Source organism: Sturnus vulgaris, chromosome 2 (assembly GCF_052056855.1).
Source record: "Sturnus vulgaris isolate bStuVul1 chromosome 2, bStuVul1.hap1, whole genome shotgun sequence".
In the NCBI taxonomy this organism is placed as follows: Eukaryota; Metazoa; Chordata; class Aves; order Passeriformes; family Sturnidae; genus Sturnus; species Sturnus vulgaris.
The window spans coordinates 99,370,076-99,395,052 of NC_142244.1; the positions used below are offsets into that span (position 1 = coordinate 99,370,076).

The window sequence follows — 24,977 nt, forward strand, 5'->3', positions numbered from 1 at the left end:
TGCTGGATTCTCTTCCACAGCTAAAAAAGCATGACTTCATCCTTAGGGCCTCACAGAAATGGTCCCTGGCCCATATTATCCCCCAAATTGTGTCCAAGTGCTACCTAGTTAGCCTGCTGACAATGAAACAGTATGGACTGCTATACAGCATATGCTATGCTATACCAGTATTTCAACCTCTGTGCTCTCACTCTGCTCTTTGGTTTCTCTGTTAAATGGTAGTCAGAGATGTTGTAATACAATTTGATTAAGGGCTGTAATGTAGGAACTGGAAAAGGAACTGATACACTGATACCAGAGGGACTACGGCCCAAGGCAGAACTTAACACGTGCCTGAACTTGACTACAAGCTGAAAATTACATCTACAGGGAACACCAGTTACCTATTCACCTCCTCTTGATAGGTGCATACTGTCTTCTATCTCTGCAATCAAATGAGGAGGTGCCCTTTTCTTTGATTTTCAGTCTTTTTATCATGGAGCGTTGTGAAAATTATAAATCCTTAACCAGGCTACAGATTATAGGAGTCTGTGTTGGACTCATCTCCGTTTTCTCTTCTACAGGTCAAATAGGCCTCAAGATCTGAGTCAAGAATATTACTCTTAGGAAATCACTATATTTTTTTCTCTTGGCCACTCACAGTCTCAGTTTGTTCCACAGCTCATGTTGTCCCCCTCAGAAAATTGCTCTGAGGTACAAAGCACACGTGTTGTGAGAATAAGTGAGAATTGAACAAAGTTTGAATCAAAATCATCATGGGAGACAAAAATACCTGAGCATCATCAGAACTGCAATTCTTGTGCAAATTTCAGCATTATAAATAGCTTTAGATAAAGAAGACATATTTTATTTTAATCGTAAAGAAATAAAGAGTTCAACAGGTATTTGAGTTATATATATTGGAAATGTTGAGAACTTCTAAGGTTTTCTCCAGCACTAATTATGTGCTGATGAAGTCTTACTTGCAATACAGGAGAAGCAAGACACACTTGGGAAAGGTTTTAAAGGTGTCTAAATCAGAGACATCTTGATAGAGCTTTACAACAGGGTGTTTTTCATTCTGGGAAAATGGGTAATTTGTTGGAATCAAAGTGTTTTGCAGAAGAGGATGATTATGTGGAATCCATCAGAAGCAGGATGGCAGGTTTCCAAAGGAAAGCCTTTTGGTTCCCAGATATGCCAGGATGTCTGTCTGCTGGGCTGCTACCTAACCAGTTTCTCCAGGTTCTCAGGACTTTCAGACTCCACAATAGACTGCCAGCAGCTTGACAAACCTTAAACTACTCATTAAAATATCCATCCACTTCTTTTACAGGAACTTCTTATCACTATTTCAGTAGTTTTGGTCTTTGTGATGATAATTTTCAAAGACATTAGATCTGGAAACAGGAAAGAGCTGCAAGCCACTGTGCCACTAGAAAGCTACAGTCAAATCACTATTACTGGAACGTGGTGGTATGAATTGCATGACTGGAGGGCTGCCATCAGTAGCTATAAACTGTTCAGAAGGGACAGGCAAGGAAGAGGTAGCAGATAATACAAATAAATTATTTACAGTGAGGATGGTAAGGCACTGGAACAGGTTGCCCAGAGACACTGTGGATGCCCCATCATTGGAAGTGTTCAAGGCTGGGTTAGATGGGGCTTTAAGCAACCTGCTCCTTCCAACCATTCTCTGTTCCTGTTCTTTTCCTCTCAGAATATGTACCATGGATCAGCTTTTCTCTTTTGGCATTTGAACTTAAATTGTCAATTAACTATTCTTGCTCCAGGGCATCAATCTTTGATTTTGTATGGCTGAGGCAGAGGCACTTTGTCTCGTCACCAGCCTGTCCATGTTTGGTGGTTAGCTCCCGGAAGGGCTGGTAACAAAGTGGGAAGTTGTAAAGGCTTACCTCACCTCAGTTCTTTACTCTGTAACTATGAGTCAGAAGCCTCTATATCTCTCAAGTTTCTCAGCTTCTGGGGAGGGGAAAAAAAGCCCTCCAGACATTGCAACGTCCAGCACAATGAATGGCTTCAGGACTGAGAGTAAACCAGCCTATTCTAGAGCCATCCTGCAGGTATCCTGTGAAATTCACTGCAAGATGCTGTGCCTCAAGGAAAAGATACGTTTTGTACAGCCACAAAGGTGAAACAGGCTGTGCCTTAACATCATACTGTGCCTGTTCAAATAAAACCCTGCCATAAAGTAATTTATTCACAGTTTTCATAATCTCTGTGACTAAATAGGGAGCATATATGCAATATGTGCAACAGAAAGAATGGAGGTTGAATAAATTCTGTAGAACAAAATTTCACAGGAAATTGTTAATTGAGCTTCAAGTGCCAAAGTAGAATGACAGGTGAAATACTATGGGAAGAGAGTAGTTTACTGCAGAAGGCTTTTGTTTCACAGGGCATGGACACACAACCTAGGGATGTGGGAACCATCTCTTAATGTAAGTCTGAGAGCTCCTTTTGCACAGCGGGAGAAGGCTTTTGGGTAACTTTTTGTATCACGGTGAAGTATCTTTGATACATGTATCTTTGGCACACATTTTTACACAAAGGGATCCCTTTCATACCTTTTTGGTAATAGCTGCATCATTCTCAATCCTCAGTGTGAAAAAGTGGTCTGTTACTTCCTTTAATATGTTTCTGGGACCCTGATGCATCTTGCATTTCTACTTTCTGTTGGTAACTTCTGTGTACTCAGAAAACATTTGACAAGGGAGAAAGCTGAGGATTTGGTCACTGAGGCTTTTGTTAGACAAATACAGTTACCATTGGTTCTCTTATCACACAAATGAAAAGTAATATTTTAGAATCCATTCAATAAATCCTTTATTCTTTATGACTATTTGAAACCTTATGACAGCTGGCAGAAGCTGTAGAAATTCAAGTAATAACATTATCGCAATATTTTAAGAAGAGCAAAAGTACAAATCTCCAGCTGAGTTCTGAACAAGCTTCAGATTTCACAGAGAGGGAGGATATAAAAGAAATTGAGAGAAATTTGACCAATATGACAAAAATTACTTCCTTTATTGCTTTGGCTGTTCAAACTTATATGTAGGAAGAACTTTACTTTGCGGTCTGTTAGTAATATTGATAACATCAAAAGATAAAAGGCAAAAAAAGGTGTCATTCAAGATGAGGAAGTCTGATTTCTGAACTGTCAGCCACAAACTGAGGATTTGTTTGACAACTGTGTCAGACTATCAGGTTCTAAGCAAGCATTACCTAGAAACTTTTTCTTTATTGAGGTCTCTCTTAACCAGAAGTGCAAAAGCTTTCAGATAATCCTTCTTTAGGCAACAGCTTTCCCAAGAGCTCCACGTCCACATCTTCCACTGATGTAATTACAGTAGCAGCTTTCAATGGCTGCCAGCTCCTCGGTCTAGATTTTCAAATTTCAAAATCTGTGCTCAGATTTCTTCATCATGCTTAAATACTGAAATTTTAAGGCCAATTCTAAAAGTCAGAACAGTAATGTAAATCTTGAATTTCTATGGACAAAAATGTTCAAGGTGAAGAATGAATGTTTGGCAGTTGAAAAAGCAGGGATGTAACAGAGAAGACATTTTTAGAAGCAGTATTTGCTCTTCTCATTAGTGATGTGAGCTGTTTTATTTTATTTTCATTTCAATGTGCGTACTTTGGGATACAATAAAGTTTAATAAATCATTATTCTGGATCTTTCTTTCACACTTACAATAAAACAAATTGCATACCGCAGCTCCTTAAAACTTCCATCTATATGTTACTGAGTATACATTGCTGTGAAGACAACCTGATATATTACACAAACAAAACTGAAGACTTTGTCTCAGATTCCAAGAACTGGAGAAAGGAAATGGAGAAAACTACTTGTATTTCTGCTGGTGTATATGACAGCAAATAATTGTAGAAGAAATCTGACTGAGGATTTGCAAATCATTAGAAGTCTTAAATAACTTGATGCAATACCTAGGTTTAGTATAAGGTTTGTATTTTGTAAGATTCTCATAAAAGGATGTGTAAGTTTGAGTAGCCCCTGCACTGTTCCTTCTGTCCCTTAATCACAAGGGAACAACAATCATCCTAATATATTTTTCTTTCTAGATTTCCTCCAGTCTGCTGCTGGGACTGACAACTTAGATGTTCTCAATCTTGAGCCCAGAGTTTTCTTTAGGTATTGAAGAAATGTCCTGTAGCTAATCTTGGAAGTATTGCAGGAAAAAAAAAGAAAAGAAGTTTAGTTCAAGGCAGGAGAGTTTTATGAGAAATAAAACAACTGAAACAGGAGTTAGAGGAATAGACTACATAATCAGAATGGCCCAATGGTGACTTTCAGAAAGCAAAATACGTGACCTGTTACATCAATATACAAAACCTTAAAATCCCACTGCGTATACCCCCATGAGACAGCTTGTAACGTGAAAAGTACCTTGAGGCTCACTAGTTCTTTCAGAAACGAAAATAGGTATTTTCTTCTGTCTTAGATCAAGCAGTACTTTGCCTTCTTGGCAGTGAAATGCCAAGGAGGATTGTGTGCTAGCACACTGGTACTCCAAGCCAAGTCTGGTCCAGATTTAAGACACTGAAACCTCCTATAAAGTGATTCAATTAAACTACGAGAATTGCAAAAAAATAAGTATTTCATTCCCAGCCTCACCACTAACTCAGTGAAGGTATCAGGCAAAACCAAACCCTGCATTTATTTCCCATTCATAAGATGTGCCTTCAGATTAGCACTTCTAGTCGTGCCATCGAATTTTTTAAAAAAATCAGTGACTCCAAATCTCTTCTCTATTGTATTTCTTTGCTGAAGACTTCACCTGTGTTTCCCGCCGGTCCCTGACGGCGCCCGGCCCGTCCGGTCCGTTGTGGTGGTGGCGGAGGGCCGGGTTGGGCCGGGCGGTGCCGGGCCGGGCCTGGCGGTGCCGGGCGCTGCCGCTAGAGGGGCCGGGCGGGAGAGCGCGGCCGGGCGCCCGCGGGCCCCTCCCGCCCCACAGGTGGTGGAGGCAGCGAGTGCCGGGAGGAAAGCTCCTCCTTCCCTCGGCTCCGGTCGCGGCTGCCCCCTGACCTGCCCCCCGCATGGCCGGCTTTCCCCCGCCCCGAGCTCCAAGACGAGACGGGAAGAGCCGGCAAGAGCCTGCCCCCTCTGCGCTCCCCACCCCGGCCCCCCGCCGCCTGGCACGGCGAAGGCGGGGCGTCCCTGCCCGGGGGACGGCCATAGCCGCCGGCTGCCCTTTCACCCCAGCCTCCACCTGCTCGCCGCTTTTGTTTGGGAACGGGGGTGGAGGGGAGGCGCGGCCGTTCCCTCGTGTGGTGGGGCGGGGGTGGCACGGGTACGGCCCTGGGACCGGCCCCCGTGCGACTCGGGGCTCACGGACGTTCTCGCCGCTGCCTTTGTCTGGCGGCCGGCCCGGGGCTGCTCCCTTCTCCCCCCTCCTCCTCGGCCGGGGGATCGCGCTGCAGGGCTGCCGCTCTCTGGGAGGGGTGAGCGGCTGCCCCGTTGGTGAAACGCGGCTTTCGTTCCCTTTCCGAGGCGAAGAGGAGGCGGGGGCACCTCTCCCCGCCGCGCTCCTCCCAGCACCCCGCGTTGCTCGGCGGCATTTGCCCCGCCGCCAAGTTGCCACAAGTTGGTGCCGCCCCCCCGCCGCCGGGCTCCGGCCTCGGCGTGAGACAATACCGCGGGCTGCGGGGGAGGAGGAAGAGGAGGGGGCGGGCGGAGCAGCCCTCTCTCGCCGCCGATGGGGCCGGGCCGGCCGGCGCTGCGGAGTGGGTAGGTGGCTCCGCAGGCGGCCGCCGGCTGGCGCGCACCGGGGAGCGGCCGGCAGAGGCGAGCCAGCCCCGGCGGCGACGGGCACTCCATGGAAGACTTGGGGCTGCGGGGCGGGCGGGAGCGGCTGGCCGTCGGCGACCCTCGGCTCGGCGCCGGGCTGGTGGAACCGGGGCCCGTGATGGTGATGGTGGAGCAGCGGGCAGCTGAGGGCTACAAGCTGGTGGAGGTGCAGCTGACCGGCGGGGCTCCCTGGGGCTTCACCTTGAAGGGCGGACGGGAGCACGGGGAGCCCCTCATCATTACCAAGGTGAGCGGCGCCGGGGCGGGGGGAGGTGGGTCCGGCCGGCTCCATTTTGCCGTGCCCGCGGCGGTGACAGCCCGGGGCGCAGGTAGTGCGGGGCAGCGCGCCCAGCGCAGGTGCTGCCGGGCCGGGGGTGCTCCGGGGCCCCACGGCCGCCGCCAGCGCCCGAGGAGCGGTACCGGAGGGTGCGGGGCTCATCCCTGCACCTCCGGGGCAACAGGTTGCTGGGCGCAGGCAGCGTGGCGGCTCCGAGCTGCCGCTTCTGGCCGCTCGAACGCCCCAGTAAAAGCCGGCGCCGTCGTTGCGGGCGCTGGTAACCGGCTGGAGGACCCGAACCCCTCGGCTGGGCTGTTCCCTCCCTCTTTCCCCTCCGGGCTCCTGGCGCAGGAGGCTATGGGGACTGAAACTCGCGGCTCCGAGGCTGAGTTTTCTCCGCTGCCGTTGCACTTGCAAATTCTAAGTAATTAGGATAGCCTTTTGTTTGTCCCTTCTTTAAACAAAAAGGTCTAGTGACCAAATCCATGCACCAGGGACGGGGGAGGGGGATGTGCTTGGTTGTATATGCACTTTCTGGTGGTTGACTTATTTTCTTCACTTTTAGTGGGTTTCTTTTGGGGGGGTGGGGGAGGCGTTGTTTTGGTTTTATTTTGTTTTGGCCTTGTATGCTCACAGCTTTAATCTCAATGTACTGGACACGAGTTAAAGAAATGCTTCACGTTTTGTAGAAATTTTTTTCATCTGGATATGTTTTGACTTAAGAGCCCCCATTCTCAGTAATTGTTGGTTTTTGCAGTTAAGAAAGCTTTCATGTTGCACAGTGAAAGCACATTAAAATAGATCCATATGTTGTAGTGAAAAAAAAAAATCACATTAGCAAAGCACATTTTGCTCAAGATCTGTCAGAAAGTTATATATATGCTTTTGTCTACAAGTCCTCCAGACTCTGCCTGTTCCCGTTTTAAAAGTGCCAGAGTGCCAGAGGTCAGCAAGTCCTGTTGTATCCACAGCAGAAATTATACTAATCTTATTTTTCATTTGGTTTTGTTGTGAGTTTTCTTGTTGGTTCCCCTCTCCCACCCTTGAAACAACTGTCTTATGAACTTTCCAAGCGAGGACTTTTCAAACCATCTGTTTTTAGACGGCTTCCCAAGTGCTGTTTTTCAAGGAACAACAGTCAGTGTCAGATGTATAGGCTGAAAAATGGCTACAAGACTGTTGGCCGCTTACCAGTGCCCTGAATTAGAGAATAGCAAACCTGTGAGCATTTGAAGAAAGGAGAAAAGAGCTATTTTACTATGTGTGTGCTAGCTATTAAATGCCAGTTCAAATAATTCCACCTTTCTGGTAATGGCTAATAAGTACTACATCTAAAGACTGATCAGTGATACTCATGATGTTACCTAGGTGTTAAGTAACAGGCATAAGTATTTGTGGCATGAGGATGTGGCTGTGGTATGTGGAGAGAAGTGTCTATGCCTGGGAACCTTTTTAAATGGGTCTGTTGCAAGGGAATAATTAAGTGGAACCACTTAAGTGGAAGAACAATCTGGGTCCATCCGTACAGACCTAGGAATAAGAGAGAACCTGGATCCTTGGATTTAAATTTTGGAGTATATTTTTATTTGCTGTTGTTGCATATAGTGGTATAGAACTAGTTTTGAAACCAGGGACTGAAACTTGTGTGACCAGGACTGCAGTTCTTTAGCTGTAAAATTTTCCATCTTGATATGGCCCACCCATCATGGTGTTTTGGATTTTTACTGTAGTGCTTCTAGTGGTGGGAAGAATAATTTAATACAGAGTGGTTTAAACAGTCCCTCCTTGCAGGAGATGTAAGGTTTGTCTCCTCTCATCTGAAGAGAGCTCTGAACTTTAGTTACCCTGTTCTTGAGTGGGGATCATTGGGCTGCCATGGGTGAGGAGATGCCATTTCATCAGTGATTCTCTCTGTGTATGCGTCCTTCCTTCTCAGGTAGATTGATAGCTGGTCAGTGGGAGACCCAAGAAAACCCAGTGGACTAAATCCTTCAGGTCACCTGTGGAAAAACTTCTGGTTTTGTGGATTCAAACTGTGCTTAAGCATTAGCTGGCTATGAAGCTCTGTCTCACTCTAGTACAGAGCATCTCTAGGGTAGTAAGGGTGGATGACGACAACTGCCAACTCTCGGAGGAATGTGACAAGGTGTGAATGGAGTCTCAGATAGCAGCTGCTTAAGGGGGATTTCTAAAATTCTGCCTGTCTGCTTTTACAGTCTCAAAAGCAAGATCAGCCTTTGAAGAAAGTTGCACCTTTATGTAAATGCTGGGAAGTCTGTGTTTGTAAATATTTCCCACTTTTGTTAGCATATATGCTAACTGCCAGAGAAGTAGTACCAAAAAATACAAAGTAATTGGAAAATTAATGAGCAAGTATATGGTGTTCAGTTATCAGCACTTTCTGTGTAATACACTTCTCTTTTTCTCTGGCTATTTCACTTGCTGATAGAAAGGGAATTTTTTTATTACAGGTATCGTAGGGAGAGTCTCTAGAGCAAATGCTGGCTACAAATATTATTTGAGAATTTTTTAGCTGGAAATTAAGTAAATTAAAACGAGAGCATCTTTTGATTCACCAAATTGCCAATAATCAGAGAAGGAAGGTATACTAAAGAGGAGAAAATGTGTCCAACCTTGCTAAAGGTGTAAGCATGTGCTCAGCTGCTGGAGTTTTGTCCCTGCTTATTGCAGCGGGGTTGCACTGGATGACCTTTAAAGGTCCCTTCCAACCCAAACCATTCCATGATTGATGCTGTGAGGGAAGTGCTTTGCCCTGGGAGAGGTCAGTGCGCAGTCACACTGCCTGTGCCCAGCAGTGGGCCCAGCGCTTTCTGGGTGGGCAGGTTTCCCCATTTCACAGTAGCATTTCTTTCTGTACCTGAAACAATACTTGAAGAAATAGTCCAGAAATAGAACCAGGTAGGCAGAGTATCAAGTTCACCTGCCTGGCACAAGCCTTTTTTTTTTTTTTTCCCCCTTTTTGTTATTGCTGCAATAGGTACAGAGGAAAATAGTGCATGATACAGCTTGCTCGATCTTTAAACATAAATGATCGTCTGAAACTTCCCCACCCAAGTGCAAATGGTATTGTTAGTCATTAAGAAAAAAGTATTTTAGCATTGTCACTGTGTTGCATGCCATTATTTTTTAATGTCCCTTTAAAAAAATGCTTTACATTTTTTCTGATCTCTGCAGGTGTGTGATAACATTCCAAAAAAATTGCCCAAAGGCGGCTTGTTCTTGCCTAATTTGACATCTTGAAAGAAAGGACTTGCTTTTTATAGCAACATGCATATTTCAACAAAAGGTGAAATGAGAACTTTGAGGACAATAATTAGAAGTCTCATGAGCCTCAGTTTGTATTTCCCTCTTTTTTAAAGTAACATCTGAAGAGAGAAATCTTATTGGAAATAAAGAAAATGAAAAGTCAGGAGTGCTCAAGTATGAATCTCGTGAAAATCCATAGCTACATTATCTTGATTACTTTTACTTTAAAAGTGCTCTGAGATGCCAAACTTGCAGTGTCAATTGTACTATTGATTGTGGGTGGTGGATAGAAAGTTACTTCACTTCCTGTACTAACAATATCCTTAGGAACTCTGAAGTTGTTCTGCAGTCAGCTTTATCCATATTAAATTAATAAATATGAGAACAGTCTAGTTCATGCATTTCAAGAAAGACTGATGTGTCATTTAAATAAACTTCTCTTTAGTATCTGCTTAACAGGAGCCTACAGCTATACCTCCTCAAGCTATGATCTCATTGCAGTCTAATCAAGGCTGAGCTTGGCTGGTATTTCAGCAAGATTTCCAAGTGAAACCTGGACTGTTGCAAGAAGTTTTGTTGTTGATTTAGTAGATAGAGTTCTTGTCTCCTGAATCAGTGCTGAATTCATGCTCCAGCTGGAGGTACTGTCTTTTAAAAAGGAGTATCAGAAAGACTCAGAACTTTTATTTTCTTTATTCCATGGCACTTTCCTAATGTGCTCCCTGTGGTTAGGTGTGAATTGTAATTTAACCTAACAATCATTTAAATTATATAAAGAAGTGTTTCTTTATTAATTGTCTGCAAGACTTCTCCATGTGACTTGTATTGATTTGTTGTTTCAGTAGTAAGTGGTTACTGTTTTAGTTAGGTAATTCTTTATTCTTTGGCCTTAAACGTGTAACTAAAAGCAATAACTTGCATTGCCATACTCCAACAATATTTAGGGTGGGAAAAAAGCTTTACTGATGCTGTATACAAATGAATTAAAAAAAAAGACATAAGCACAAATACTAGTTTCTTCCCTCAAGTTAGGTGAGCTGCATTGTTCATAGACATCAACAATTCTTAAACTGGGCTATGAAGTTTGATGTCCAGAAAACCGAGTTTAGCAGTAATCCTGTGAAATTCCTGACTGCTTCAACTTAAATGCAGCCATTTGTGTAAATAGCTGATTTATAAGTTCTTAGGAGGCATTGTACTGTGGCCGAGAAAGAATTCTAATCTAGGTGTCCATATCCCAACAAATTTCATTCACTTCCTTCAGTTCTAGAGAGATAATAAATGGAAGAGTATTCATTCTGTTTTGTTTTCTGTTAATTTTCTCTTGGTGATCAAACCCAGGTAGAATTATTGACCTATATGTGTCAGAATTTTAACAAGTGTATTAGTGAACAATTTTGAAAGAATGTATCAGATCATGTTCTGTGTTTCTTTTGAAACCTTTATTCAACTTCTTATCTTGCAAGAAAGGCTTATGGTCTGAGTTGGACCTTTTTGTGTTGTTCAATTTGATAGTTGAGAAATATTAGGAAATGTATATACATTAAAAGGAATGTTTTAGGCTTGAAATAGTATCGTGTAGCTATTTATATTTTTCCCCCCTGCCAAATACGTTAAAAATTGGGCTTTTATTAATGCTCTAGAAACTGTTCAGAGTGGAGTTTTCCTTGTCTGGAGTCTGGTTGTTAGATCCCAGGTTTCTATTATTGGAAGAGAAGAGTTGGCTTGCTTTTTTGCAGGAAGATCTTATTGCTTTTAATTTGATAAGCTAGTTGATGAAGGGAATGCTCTCAATTTTAGTGCTTTAATGGCTGGTGAATGACCTCTTTATTATGACTGTTAATTTACTGGCAGAATGGAGCCCACCACCCTCATATGTGGTGCAAATGATCTGGCTGCAGAAGTCTGAAGCTTGGGAGCTTGGGTTTATGGGATTGTGGTTTTGGTTTTGTTGGTTTTTGTTTGTTTTGTTTTGTTTTGCAACGGCTTTAACAGTTGAAATGGCACCAGTTTTGGAAGTTGCATTTAAAAGTTTTCTTGAATATTGCCACATGTGATTTAAAAACTGTAAGGAATTGAAAGGATGGTTTAAAGATTTGTGACTTCAGAAGTCTCAAGTCAGTTGAGTTAGGTACTTAGCAGTCAACAGTGTGAGAGTAGGGTTTGATGATGTCTGCTTGCAGTAATGAAATTGCAGTCTTCCTTTGTGCATTTCACACTACATTTCAGGAGAAAAATATTCCAGAGGACTCAGAGTGCTCTATTTAAAATCAGAGCTAAGAAACTTCCTTATAACAACCAAACTTCTAACTTTTGGATATAATGATTGTTTCCGAATTATTGTTTTTTATCTCTGCATTTCCCTCTTCCAGCTACTTGGGCAAAATCTGTCAAATTTATCATGATTTTTTCGTTTGAAAGAAAACACAAACAAAATCATTCATGTCTTTGGAGCCTGCCAGAGGAATTGGTGTGTTTTGTGGGAATAGTTATTGCAGTAGGAGTGAGACGGCTGGATTGACTGTTTGAATGTTTGGTCTGTTTAAAGGACAATTTAAACTTCTCTGGTTGTTAGTTCATACATATGTTAATTTTTACTTTTCAGTGTGAATTTTGGATGCTATGTAGACATTATTGTGGAAATAAGAGCTCTGCAAGACACCTAGTTATTGCTTGCTGTTGTCAGAGGTTTGCCAGTAATGCAATTTATTATCTAGATATCCATCATGTTCATAGTTTTGTTTGTTTCTTTTTTGAGAGGAAAACCAATGTGGGTATGTGTGGTGTTTATGCATATGCTACATAAGCTTTACTCAGCTACTCAATAGACTGTACTGTATTTTTATCTGCAGACCTTTTTTTCATTTTATGTTCTCCTACTTAATGAGTATTTAAAGTATGGGAATGTGGAAAGAATAAGGTGAATGGGAATTGAAACGTGGCTATGAATAGATTAGAGGAAACAACTGTTTGGTAGTAACAAAGCCAGTATTTTATTACATATGTCTCAAGAAAATATATTTGTATTTAGTCTTCCTATGCATTTGTAATCTATACACAGAATACCTAATATGTATATGGATCTAGTTCTGTGGGTCAGTTTGTCATAGAAGTTTGAGACAGGTTATGGATACTAAGGAGATTTTTTACGTGCTGTGCATTTAAGAGATTTTAAGTGCATGAAGATTTTCATAGGTAAAGTAAAAATTAATGCAGTTATACTGAGACTTCATTTAATCTATGAGGACTTGCTTTCAGCAGTCTATTTTGAACCTATTTGGTATTGATGCCTCTCTATAAAACTTAACATAATTCTGGACTTTTGGATTTGGGCTTGTTTTTTGTTTGGGTTTTTTGGGGGGGTGTGTGTGTTCCCTTATCTTAAATAAGAAGCAATCTTGGAAGCTTTCTAATTCCACATAGATAATATTTTCAGTTTCTTAAAGGTTATGGCAGAGGTATGCTGTGCTTTCCTTATCTCCTCATACCCTTTCCAAGAATATTATTGCTACTCTGGGGGGAGTTATTGGGAGTTATAATTTTTGTACTACTTCTAACTTTACAGATATGGTCATATATAAGCAAGACAGAATGTAAGGTTTATGGAATGGGTAACTGAATGTTTTGTGCTTAAATGCATTCATTCAGTGACAGGAATACAAAGTTTTGAATTGCAATCAGTTTTCAAAAATCAACTTGATGGACTTCTGAATGTGTTTGTACCCTCCGTATACGTTTTGCCAAGCAGCAGACTTCTGCAGGTGTTCATCTGGTTTAAGATGAATGTGTAGTAGAAGGAGATAGTTTTGAAAACTGTTTTGTAGTATTTAAATTAGACAGGACTTAAGTGCTCTGAATTGCTTTCTGGAGGTGCCTGCCACTTGCTATCAACTGTGTGAGAAGCTGAGGAAGCCCCTGGTTCCTCAACACGTACCTAGATCTTCCATGTGTACCTGTAGTAAGGTGAAATATTACTGAGCAAGATTGTCTTTATTTTCAGTGCGTGTGTGCCTATGCCTAAAATAATTTTTGAAAATTTATTTCTCTGATTGTTTCTGAGCATAGCTTTTCAGTTTGATTTATCAAGCTGGTCAGGCTAGAGTTGTTACCTACCAAGGACAACAGCATTTATGAACTTATGAACTCCTTCCCCGCTCCATAAATTAATACAGTATTAGTGTTCAGTCTCTGATTAATTCAGGGCATTTTTGGTAGGCACAGATCTCTTATTGCAGATAAGAGAATGGCATTTAGCACGTAACAATTTTTTTGGGGTTTTTGTAGTGGCCTTGGTGTGTATCTGAAGGTCATTGTGGTGTGCTGGACGCCCCCAGGCAGAAAGAGCCAACTAGCTGGTAAATGCTGCAAATGCAGCAAATTGTAGCTTTGAGAAACTGAATAGCTTTTGTCAGGTACACAATTCTTGGGTTGACTCTTAGAGTAGAAACAGATGGAGTTGAGTGTTTGACGATAGAAAAGAGGTGGTTATTTCAAAGTTCTTCCAAACCCTGATGAAATGCCAAAATCTACTGAAAGCTTTGAGCTGTTAAGTCAAAAACTCAGCAGCATTGGCATTAGGGGGAGCGCCTCACATCCTGTCCCTCTACTTTTCCTACCTCACCCCATACAGAAAGGAAGACTTCCCCTCTGCCACCAGCCCTGCTTTCTCACCATTTAAATCTGTCCATTTCTAAATTGTTAGATTCTTTGAAGTGTTTAAATTCCTCTTGCTTAACTCATAACTGATATATGAGCTAAGAAATACACTGTCACGTTTCTTAGGTACAGATTTTCTGAAGAACTGTACTTAATAATGAGGTTCTTTTTAAAATGCAGAGTATCATGTTTTTCAAGGTGGTACAAAAAGGATGGAACCAATCTCAGTGTCTGAAAGCTAGAAATGGGTAACATGGTAGGGAAATTTACTTCAGTGCTTGAGAGACTGTAGCCTTTGAATAGCTAGGTACAGTGCATGTTCATCCATTCTTGCAGTCATTTCTCTAGCTGAATGACCATTCAGAAGGAAAATGGATCATGATCCAGGGTGTTACTGTGATTGTAGGTGGCTTTACTGGATCTTTTCTTTGCTTCAGGCTCTTTGCTATTCTGTCCATCATGTTTCTATGTTAGATCATTTCTGTACTCACAATACAGAAAATACTCTAGACTTTTACTGTGCATCTATGTCATCTACAACAACAGGGTGTTTAATGTTCTGGTAATAGCAGAGAGGCATCTCTGAGAGTTATCGCTGAGCAGTTTGGCACAGAGTCTAAGAATGCTTTGCTGATGTGTGAAGGTGAATTCAATTTGGTTTTGTGGAAACTGGCATAACCTACTGAAACGAATCTGGTTTTTTTTAATGCATGAACTTCATTCTAAGTTGTGCTTTGATTGTTTGCTTTTTTGGCATTTTTAATGGAAAAAGATCCGTGTATTAGTGAAACTTTCTTGAAAAAATACTCAGACCCTTTTAAAATGGCTAAACTTTTTAATTTTAGAGTAACAAGTTCTTTGTCCTCAGTCCTTCTAGTATATTTTCTCCATAAGGAACTTGCAGACAACTCTAGATAGCTGAAGGAGGGAAGGATCTGTCAATGGGGAGCATGAAAGTACAAAAATTTGTATAGAAGTGATGCACAAGTATCTACTACTGTACTCGAACTTGCAGTTTCAGTATTTTTCCTCTTTAGTGAAATATGTGCTTCTTCTCAAAAAACCTTCACAAGGCCACACGAACACATTATTTTGGATTTTTTTTCTCTCTTGAGATAAAACATACTTTACTACACAGTTGCTTTGAAAGCTTCCAACATAAATTATGAAATAAAGCAGTGTCTCCCAGTTTCCCAAATACATATAAACTAGTCAGTGTTCTTTATGAAATAAGCTTCTGATTTGGTTCAGTTAATACTGTTTGGGGATAGCAATACTTTATTTTGTGAAGCTGTGTATTTTCAGTAAAATACTCTAGTATTTTAGGATAGTATCATAGAAACATGATTTAATGACAAAGGAAGTAAAGTGCTTCCTACACAGTGTCAGTTAGTCATCAGTGTGTTAATTTTCTTAAACAAATTACATGCAAAAATGGATTTGTGGGTGTTTAGCTGGCTGATATCTGATGTGGTGAATTATACAACACCTGATGAGTATTTGGATTCTGGATAATGCGGTAATTACAGTATTGCAATTTTTTTCTTTTCTCTACAAATGTATATTTTGTTGATGCAGAAGAAAGCAGAGCATTGGATTTCAGCAGAAATATTTGCAGTTGTCTGTTTTTTGGGTTTTTTTAATGGAACAGCAAAACATCCGTTTCACAGCCATTCATTCAAGTAAAAGAAAGATGCAAACATACTGTGTTGACATAAAGTAGTGTTTTATTGGGTGTTTATATGTGGAAAGAATTTTAGGATAACAGGGAGAACTTGAAGCTTCATGTGTCTGTTAAACATAATTATTGTTTTGAATAGTTAATTCAAGACTTAAGAAAACTGTATTCTTTAAAAAACAGCTTTTATAAACAGTTTGCAATTTTTTTCTTACGTGACTATTTTGGTCAAGTGCCTTTATTTCTGAATAGAATGGCTCCTGTAAAATTAAAAAACTGTGTCTTGTTCTGAGGATGGAAGATATAAGTACTGATTTCTCTTAAACTCTCATGTCATAATGCTTCTAAATTTCAAAAAATTGGTAGAACACAACCTTTAAGTTGCAAAGTAATTTTTTCCCCTTTTAAACTTTGTGTTCTTGGTATGTATAAGAACTTTTGTACTTCTGGTTCTTTTCCCTTTATCCTGTTTCATAAAAGGTAACACCAAACAATTTGCTCTCCTGCTTATAAAATGGAAACTCCGGTGATATATTAGTAAAACAAGTTTTTTCGTACTTTTTACCTTCTGGGAACTTGATGTTTTTTCTGACTGCTGGGGAAGATTGCTATAATTAGCAGGGAGTAGGGCTGTGCCTTTTCTGACACCTTGGAGACCTGAGGAGTTTCTGTGATTACTCAGTCTCTTGTTAGGGAGGGGTGTAAGACAAGTCTTTTGTTGCTCAACTGAATTTCTTCTGTCTGATTCAGGAAATCGTCATCTTAACAAATATTGTAGCCATGACCTGTTATGTCAAAGATGTCTGTGATTAGAATATGCAGGTGAAGATGCATGTGGCTCTTTGATGGTTGTTTGCTCCCTTGAAGCTGATAAAGGGTCTGGGTTGGCAAAGCTTCAACACAGAACCCTATCAGAAGCAAAGAACTGGAAATTTACTGCATTGAAAATTGGGAGATATAGTAAATTAATTACCTCTTTTGCCGTGGGTTGCTTGTGTTACCTCTGTGGAATTCTGTCTGCTTTGCCTCTGGTGATGAATAGAACTAATACTATTTCACAGAAATCTTGTTTCTCATGAAACAGACCTGATGCAGAAGGGTGAAAAATTACAAATATTTTGTAGTCTTTCTAGTAAGACCCAGAACACAGATATTTGAAAACCTTTGGGATGCACAGAATTGTGTCAAAAGGCTGTAGCTATGTGATTCTGTACATTTTTCTTCATAGCAGACACGAGCAAAAAGTATTGTTTTATCTACAGTGTTCATCATAAGTAATGTACCAAAGCATACAGTTAGAGCTCTGTTTACAAAATTAAACCCAGTACCTATCTAAAATACAGAGATGCTTTCGGTGCTTCAGAAAAGTAGAAAAGAAGAGTGGAGTGAGGAGAGTCAGCACCTGAGTGTGAGGCAAAAAAACCCGAGTGGGGACTACTTATATAGTCTGTCAGCCATTTGAAACATTTGTTGGTAACAAAACTTCACAAGGAAATATATTTTTGTAGTCAAAAAGCATCCTTGCTGACCACTTGAATTTCCTTCAGTTTCTGATGATTATGACCCACTTACAGCTCTATAATAGAAAGATACTGTCAATGATGAAGATTGATGATGATTTCGTCAATCATCTAAGGTGATAGCACACCATACAAGTTTCAGCACAATGAGTGGAGCATGGGCATGTTTTCTTCTAACTGCAGACAAAATAAATAATTCAGTTTGTCTGCACATTCCTAGCAGTAATTGGAGGCTACTGTCTGTATTGTGTCAATTGGTACCATAACCCTGCATTTCAGCCTAAAGGTGTTGGGCCAGTGTAGGCTCCACCTTAAATCCAGTGCTGCAAACATCAAGTCTTTAGCAACCTGGTTTATTTTGCTGAAAGCTGACTGGGGAAATGTTGCATGAGCAATTTAATTATCTGATTAGAGGGAGTGGAGACGAGCAGCAGGGAGTGGCAACATCATGGTATCCCATCATATGCTCTGCAGTGACTTACAGGCTTTAGTCCAGCTGACTTCCAGTGAAAATTAAATTCAAGTATCAAAATAATTTTGAAAATGCTTATCTCCTGTTTTCTAACTTTTGAATTTTCATTAACAAGCAGACTGAATCTAAAATGTGTTCGCCTCTCTTCTGAGGACAAAATGGTCATAACTATTATTAATATCAGAGTAAAAAGAAAACTATTTTACTTGTTCTTATTTTTGGCTACCAAAAATACTTGACATTTGACTATCTAAGAAAGCATGTTTGCTAAATCTGTACTAAATTAAGTCATGACATATTATAGATGAGTCTGCATCACTTATCACTTTTTTGCCTAAGACCTTGGAATTTTCTGGCCAATTTGGTTGATGCTGACTGCAGTTTTTTATGGCCAAGTTTTCTTCTGAATTTGGAGAAATTTCTATGAAGATTTTTTTTTGGGCTTCTTGTTTTGATACTAAATAAAGTTGGTTGTATACCTTTCAATACCAGGCTGTTAATAACGACTAGTTTTAAAAAATGTTTTTGAACTTTGCACTGAATTTTTTATTTTTCTGATTTGTTTAAATCTGTTAACTCTGGATGCCCCATCCCTGAGAGTGTTCAAGGCTAGGTTGGCTGGGCCTTTGAGCAATGTGATCTTGTGAAAGGTGTCCCTGCCCATGGCCAGAGGTTTGGGACTAGATGATCTTTAAGGTCTCTTCCAAACCGTTCTGTGATTTGTCCATGGAATTCAGCATTAGCATGTGGTTGTAAGGAATGTGGGCTAGGGTTGTGTATTACACGCTTAATTACAGAAGTCTGGAGTCATTTTGCAGAGTGATTTCGTCTTTACATTTTCTATTCTTATAATAGTTTTGGGTGTTTTTTTGCTTATACTTACTGTTTTTTTAAGAGAAGGCAAAAGAAAAGTGGTGTCCTAGTGGTGTCTGTTTAATTTTATCAGCTGAACTGCATTTTCCAAACTACTTTTCCTGTGGGAGTCAGCATTAGAAGGTGACTGGGGTACCTTATGTGGTGGGTTTAGGTTTTTCCTTTGCCAAAGGAATGTTTGGATTCAGGAACTTTGTCTCCGGGTTCTGGAGGGGGTGTGTTTATAATTTCCTCTTCTGGTCTTGGGCTCAGACTTTTCTGAATCTCCTTTAACCCATTTGAGTGTTACCTCTTCTTAACTCACAAGTCTTTTTTCCTTGTCATTCTCCATATGAGTGATTCAATTAAATAGTCAAAATTTTATTTCTTTTCCAGTTTCTTTCACTATGCTGTTTCTTTCCCTAGCTCCAAAGCTTGCTTTGCCTTTAAAGTCCAAAGTGTACAAAATATTTACCGTGAAGGATCTTCTCTCAGGACTTGCAGTTGATGGAGATTTCTAATAGCTGGGCACTTTTAAAGATCAAGAGACACAAGGCATGACATTGTGGATGGTCTCTGATTACTTCTTCCCCTGAAGCTGAGGTCGCTAGAGTGTTTCAAATGTAGTTTCCAGTTTCACTTCTTAACGTAAAGCTTTATTTTCTTAATTTTATTTCATTTGTTTATTGGAACTAGGTGAACCATTTCAGCAGAAATATAAGAAAAATCAATGTTTGAGCCTTACATTTGTACAAAGGAGAGTTTCTAATTGAAGTATGGCAAATTCGTCAACCACTGAAAGAAAATATGATCTCATAATGAAAGCATTGAACAACTTTGATTAGTGAAGTGGTTAATACCACCTGTGGTTAATTACTGAAGTGGATCTTGGAGTAAGATGAGGACAGAAGATGATTTTTGTAAAGATAGTAATCTACTTAATAAAGGAGGTACTACTTTATTAAAAAGGTGTAATATGTAAATAAGAGCAACAAAGAGACATCTGTATATTCTATACCATAAATTTAAATACAAATGAACAGGAACTCAAGAGCTTGCCGGAAGAGCAGCGATTTTTATGGTTTTGTAGTTGTATTTGAAGTTAATCAGTCTGTTTTGTTTTTTTTTTCTTATTTCAAAGCCAGAGTACACATAACAAACTGTGACCTGAAAAAGTATCCTGTGAATTTTGGTACACAAGAGAGCACATTGTTTTTTTGCTATCTCTGGGAGTCATGCAGCTACAACATCCAGCTTTAGTTTTGAAGACCAGAGTGCATAGCAAGGTTAGGGGATGTTTTGTTGTGTTTGATGATAGTTGTCCAGGTGCTGATTAAATTTAAGTAAAGCTCTAGAAAAATGTGTCTCATTTCTGAGATATTCTGAGAGTTATTTCCCTTTCTGTTTAGGCTGTGAGTTGAGGCAGAAGGATCATGACGTAGTAGTTAAGCATTTTAAACAGCAGAGCTAGCTTTAATGTACAGTGTCAGAAAAGGAATTTTCCATTCTTGAGTACATGTTGTGCAAAGATTACAGTTTTGGAAGGAAAGCAGGAACACCTTATGACCTCCAGCATATTGAGGGGTTTGGTTTTGAGGTTTTTTTCTTTTTTTAAAAAAAGTGACAGTTCAAAGGCATTTTGTTCTTATCTGATTTATGTTCACAGATCCATTTCCTGAACTGACCAAAAAACTGATGATGTATGCCAGTTTCTTGAAAGGTTTCAAAGTTATGTATTAAAATTAAATCTTGAAGTTCATAACCTTTGCTTACTGAATGCTGGAGCTCATTCTCAAAGGAATGGGAAAAAACCCAAACCTGTAAGCTGTTACCTAACTTATTGCACCTTAGTAATGCAGTGCAGGTTGTGCACATGAGATGAGGACTTCTCCCCAAGGCAAAAAGAGAACAAGATTTTTGATGTGTAGTTGAGGATGCGGTGGCAATAAAAGAAGGGATTGTTCAGGATCTTGGGTGTTACAGCCAAGGTTGCAGTCACCATAAATTGGCAGGTTTTTTAATCCTGGTGGTGAAAATTGACACAAGCTTCCAGTTTACTAAAAGTATGTTGAAAATCTAGTATGGTGCTGGAGAACAGCTGAAGTTACTTAAAAACTGACAAAATATATTTTACTCGAGGAAATTGAAACACAGACCAAAATTCAATAGATTTTTAATCTTAAACTTGAAGAATTGGCCGTGTTTGAAATAATAGTTTTTAACCTTTCAGTAGTATGTCTTGGAACTTTGTTCTTATGTTTACTCTTGCTTGGTGGCTTGCTGTTGGTTTTCTTGTGGTTTGTTTTTTTGTTGTTTTTTTTTGAAAGATACTTGCTCAATGTGAAAAGTTATTGGCTCGGTGTCAGTGTACTTGGAAGAAAGCAGATCAGAAGTAAAGCTGGATTGTGAACTGATGGACCATTTTAGTATGTTGTTCGTTCACAGTTTCTGAAGAATCAGAAAACTACATTGGGATTCAAAACTAAAAAGCTTGAGTTGTATGGTTGCAGAGCCAGTTCTAGTGAATCATAGGATCTGTAATCTATTGAGTTGTTAATTAATCACAGGGCAACTGAACAATGGAAGTTTTGACTGATACCATTCAGGTTAAGTATAGGAAAAAAATGGGGTTTGTTTTGTATTGCATTGTGTATGCAGGATACTCAAATGAAAATATGTGGCTTTGTTGATAGTTAAACACAGCTTTGAATCCTTGTTTTTTATGATCATAAGATTGTTTATATAAGATATGAGATCAGGTCCTACTCTGAAATAGTACAATATTTTCATTTATCAGTTAAACTCCAGATGACTTTTGAGATTGTTGTGGATAGTGTTGGAATTTCTTCAGTCATTCTTTATATTTTATCCCTATTTTCTTTTTTTAAAGGACTTAGCTATAGCTTCAGGAGCTCTGGGAAAAAAATACGGAGATTACTTAGATGCAAGTTATAATTAAATTATTATACTTAATGTCATATCTCTGTGGTTTTGAATACTGTATTATTTCCTGCTCTTCTTGGTGATTCTTAGTCGTATGCTGAGTGTTTTAGTAGTGTTTGGAGGTAAAGCTTTATTTGGCCTTCTCTGTGGTGTAGAAAAAGTCTTAAAACTATCCATTGTCTTCATAAGGACCCCCTTAGCAGTAAAAAAACCTGCTTAAAATCATTAGGGTTGAAACCAAAATTGCATTTACTTTTTAATTTGGATTCCCTACTTTTCTTATTACTGTACAGTGTTTTTAGTTCCTTCTCATGGAGTTTGATGCAGTGTGTCTGATGGTGTGTAAATGTATCTGAATCCTAACCTATTTTTAATGAAAACAAAAGATTGAACAACCTGTTCTAGTGGAAGATATCTGCCTGTAGCAGGGGGGAGAAACTAGCCCTTCCAACCCAAACTGATGATTTTGTGATGTGCCATGCACTAGGTAGGAAAATGCTTAAAAGTTCTTCGGTGCTAAGGTATAACAAGCCTCAGTGACTGCTTCTTCCAAGATACTCTTCTTGCTTGGGGCTGCTTTTGGGTGGAGACCTGAGGGTGTGCAGCAACACTGGAGGTAATTATACAAGATGACAATAGCAGCAACTTGTGGTTATCTCTGTGGCTGTATCAGTTTTGTGCTTGTAATTCTCACAAGGAAAACTTCCTACGAGAGGCTGCGTCACACTCATGTACGGCTGCTCTTTTGTAACCTGGCTGGAGCCAGCTTGTGACTCCTTGAGTGTGGGATTTGTGTCAGGGCATAGTTTCTGGTTGCTTGGTAGTTTCAGAGGGAAAGATCTGCGAGAAATATATGTGGCTAATACATTTGCAAATGTGATGAGCTCTTAACATGCAGGTCATGAACAATAGTGATGTATCCGCCCCACTGATGAGGAAAACATCTTGGTTTTGCCAATCAAAGATTTCCATTAAGAGCTAGACATATTTTTTCTTGATTTGTGGCAGTCTGTGTATAATGATTGTTGCAGAAACATCTCTGTGTGTTCTCAGAGAGCAGCTTCTAATTTGTTCCACATTTAAAACTTCGTACATTTAGAGACAACCAGTATTCTCAGGTCTAAAAGAACATACTCTGGTGGTTCACAGAGGGAAGAAGTAGTTATAGGATATTTCTGGAAAAGTTAGGAGACCAGTAATTTCAGTTGAAGATATGTTGCCTTGGAAGATTTCTGTTCATTTTATTTAGATGTGTGTTTATGGATTCACTGCAAGTAAGGAGAAAAATTGTGAATTATTTTTATTTAGTCATAAGTGCATGTAACTTTGTTTTGCCACAACTTGGTATTCTGAGAGTTTGCAAAAACTGAGCTTTATTTAGAGATTGGAGTTGCAATTTCCTAATGAACCTTTAAAATTCTCAGCTGAAATTCTTTTATCTCATAAATGGTATGTGTTGGCACTGGTAGAGTCTGTTTGTGATGAACCTCTGTCAGTATGTGCTGACAAAATGGTGATTTATCTACTGTCCAGTCCAAACCAGAGAGCCTGATAAGTTAGCAGTGCTTTCCAGTCAGTAATACTTGCTTTTTATTTGTAATAAATATAATAAATAGCAATACAGATTTGTATACATTCATTGCGTTTTTCAAAAGTTTCTGCTTGACTTTGGGTTGTAAGTACACTCAAAACACACTTAGTATTTTATACTCTTAGTGCTCCACATACAGTGTTGTCATGAATATCACAGGCTAATTGGTACTACGCAGTTTAATGATTTTTATATATTGCCTTTATTTCTTTTCCTTCATCTTTCAATGTTTGTTCTTGTCTTCAGAGTTAGACCTTTGTTGTTTTTGTAGCTCCTTCATTTGAGATTGAATCCATAGAACAGATATTCATAGGATGGCAATCTTCTAGTAATGTTTTTCCGAACCTGTTTAGTCCTGAAAACAACATCTGTTGCTCTTGACTGTCACAATGTTGATTAGAGACATCATGACCTTATACCTCTTTCTGAAAATGCCTTACCTGTAATTGTTGACAGTATCCTCTACTTATAAATCAAAAAAGGAAATTTTTTTGTTCTTCTTGACTTGCGAACATGCATTTTGTAGTAGCTGCTGTATAACCAGCTTAATGTACTCTGTTACGGATTGATTTTCTCCATCTCCCTCCTTAGCATCATGAGACAGGGACATGGTCTGGGTGGGCATGTCTGCTGTATCTAGGAACATGAGAAGAGCTGTACCGAGTAGGAACAAAGTCTATTGACCTAGTTTCCTGTTCGTGGAAGTAGCTGAGGAATAGCTCTGGTAATAATAACTGAGGAATAGTACTAAGAAGCAGGAGAAGTATAATGTAATTTTAACATTATTTTTTCTTTCTTTCACTTTGATACAGTTTTTTAGTAGAAAGGTAAGGATGTCTGAATTACTTTAAGTTAATTGTCAAATTCGTGGCAGGACAGATTTTTTTTTTTAAACTCACTATTTTTGAAGTTTTGCCTTCCTCAGTATCTACTAGCAATGTTTCCTACCTGCTTTTAAGAAAGTGGTGTGATTTTACACAGCTGTAACTGGCTTTGTTATAATTGAGAAATAACTGGCTCTCTCGATTTTGTGGATTCAAAATAGTGTTCTGCAGTTTATTATATAATAATTCTTCTTGCTACATCTTTTCTAAGCTCAAGACTGTCCTGATTAAATTCTCTTCATGAAGAGTTTGAGTCAGTATCTCTGACTAGCTTGTTCTGTGCTCTTACACTCTAAATTCTGCCGAATTCTAGTTTGGGTGGGATAACATGAAACTGTCAGTTTACAATAACATAGGGAATTGAATTATACAGAACCATCATGTGAGTGCAAAAGAGCAAGCTATTCTATTTCTGTTCATGCCAGGTATTTTATTTACTTGTTTGGTGGTGACCACTGTACTGCTGTTTTCAGAGTACATGATGCAAGTGAGGATCTCTGGCATGCCCAGAGCTTGCCTTGGGTCACATTTGTTGTGTGTGGGTGTGTAGAGTTTTGTTTGTCTGTTCCCTTATTTACAGTGACTTTAAGCAATTCAGTCTTCCTTGCATGGCTCTTTGCAGCCAGTGCAGCTTTGACTAAACCAGGTAGTCTTACATCACTGACAAACTTTGTTCATCCTCTTGCAGATCAATTAAAAAAAAAAACAAAAACCAAAACTAGAGCCAACATGAACAAAACCCAGAACCAAAACTCCTGAAACCAGAAATACTGAACAGCACAGTCCATAGTGTAGAACCAGTGAGATGCTTTTGGTATCCTTTCAGTATTGTGAAACTGGCCTTTTTATTTACATCACTGGTTTACTCCTGACTGGGCTTTTAGGAATTATTTTTAATCCTATAACAGCATAGTTTCTTGTAAAAGTTTTGGTAAGAAACACCATCAAAAAAAGTAAGAAACCCTCCCTGGGATAAAAAAAGTATGGTATATTGTTGAGATAGATTCTTTGCAACTCAACAGAAA

At 39.7% G+C, this 24,977-nt stretch overlaps 1 protein-coding gene across 2 annotated transcripts in view; it reads left to right on the forward strand.

Annotated features, from left to right (window-relative positions):
• The first annotated feature begins 5,825 nt into the window (after window positions 1-5,825).
• SHROOM2 (shroom family member 2) overlaps window positions 5,826-24,977 on the forward strand; it is a 117,855-nt gene continuing 98,703 nt past the window's right edge. For both annotated transcript variants that reach the window (XM_014882428.2, XM_014882429.2), the window contains exon 1: window positions 5,826-6,059. In XM_014882428.2, coding sequence (XP_014737914.2) covers window positions 5,841-6,059 — 219 coding nt within the window. In that variant the 5' untranslated portion in view covers window positions 5,826-5,840. The remainder of the gene's footprint in view (window positions 6,060-24,977) is intronic.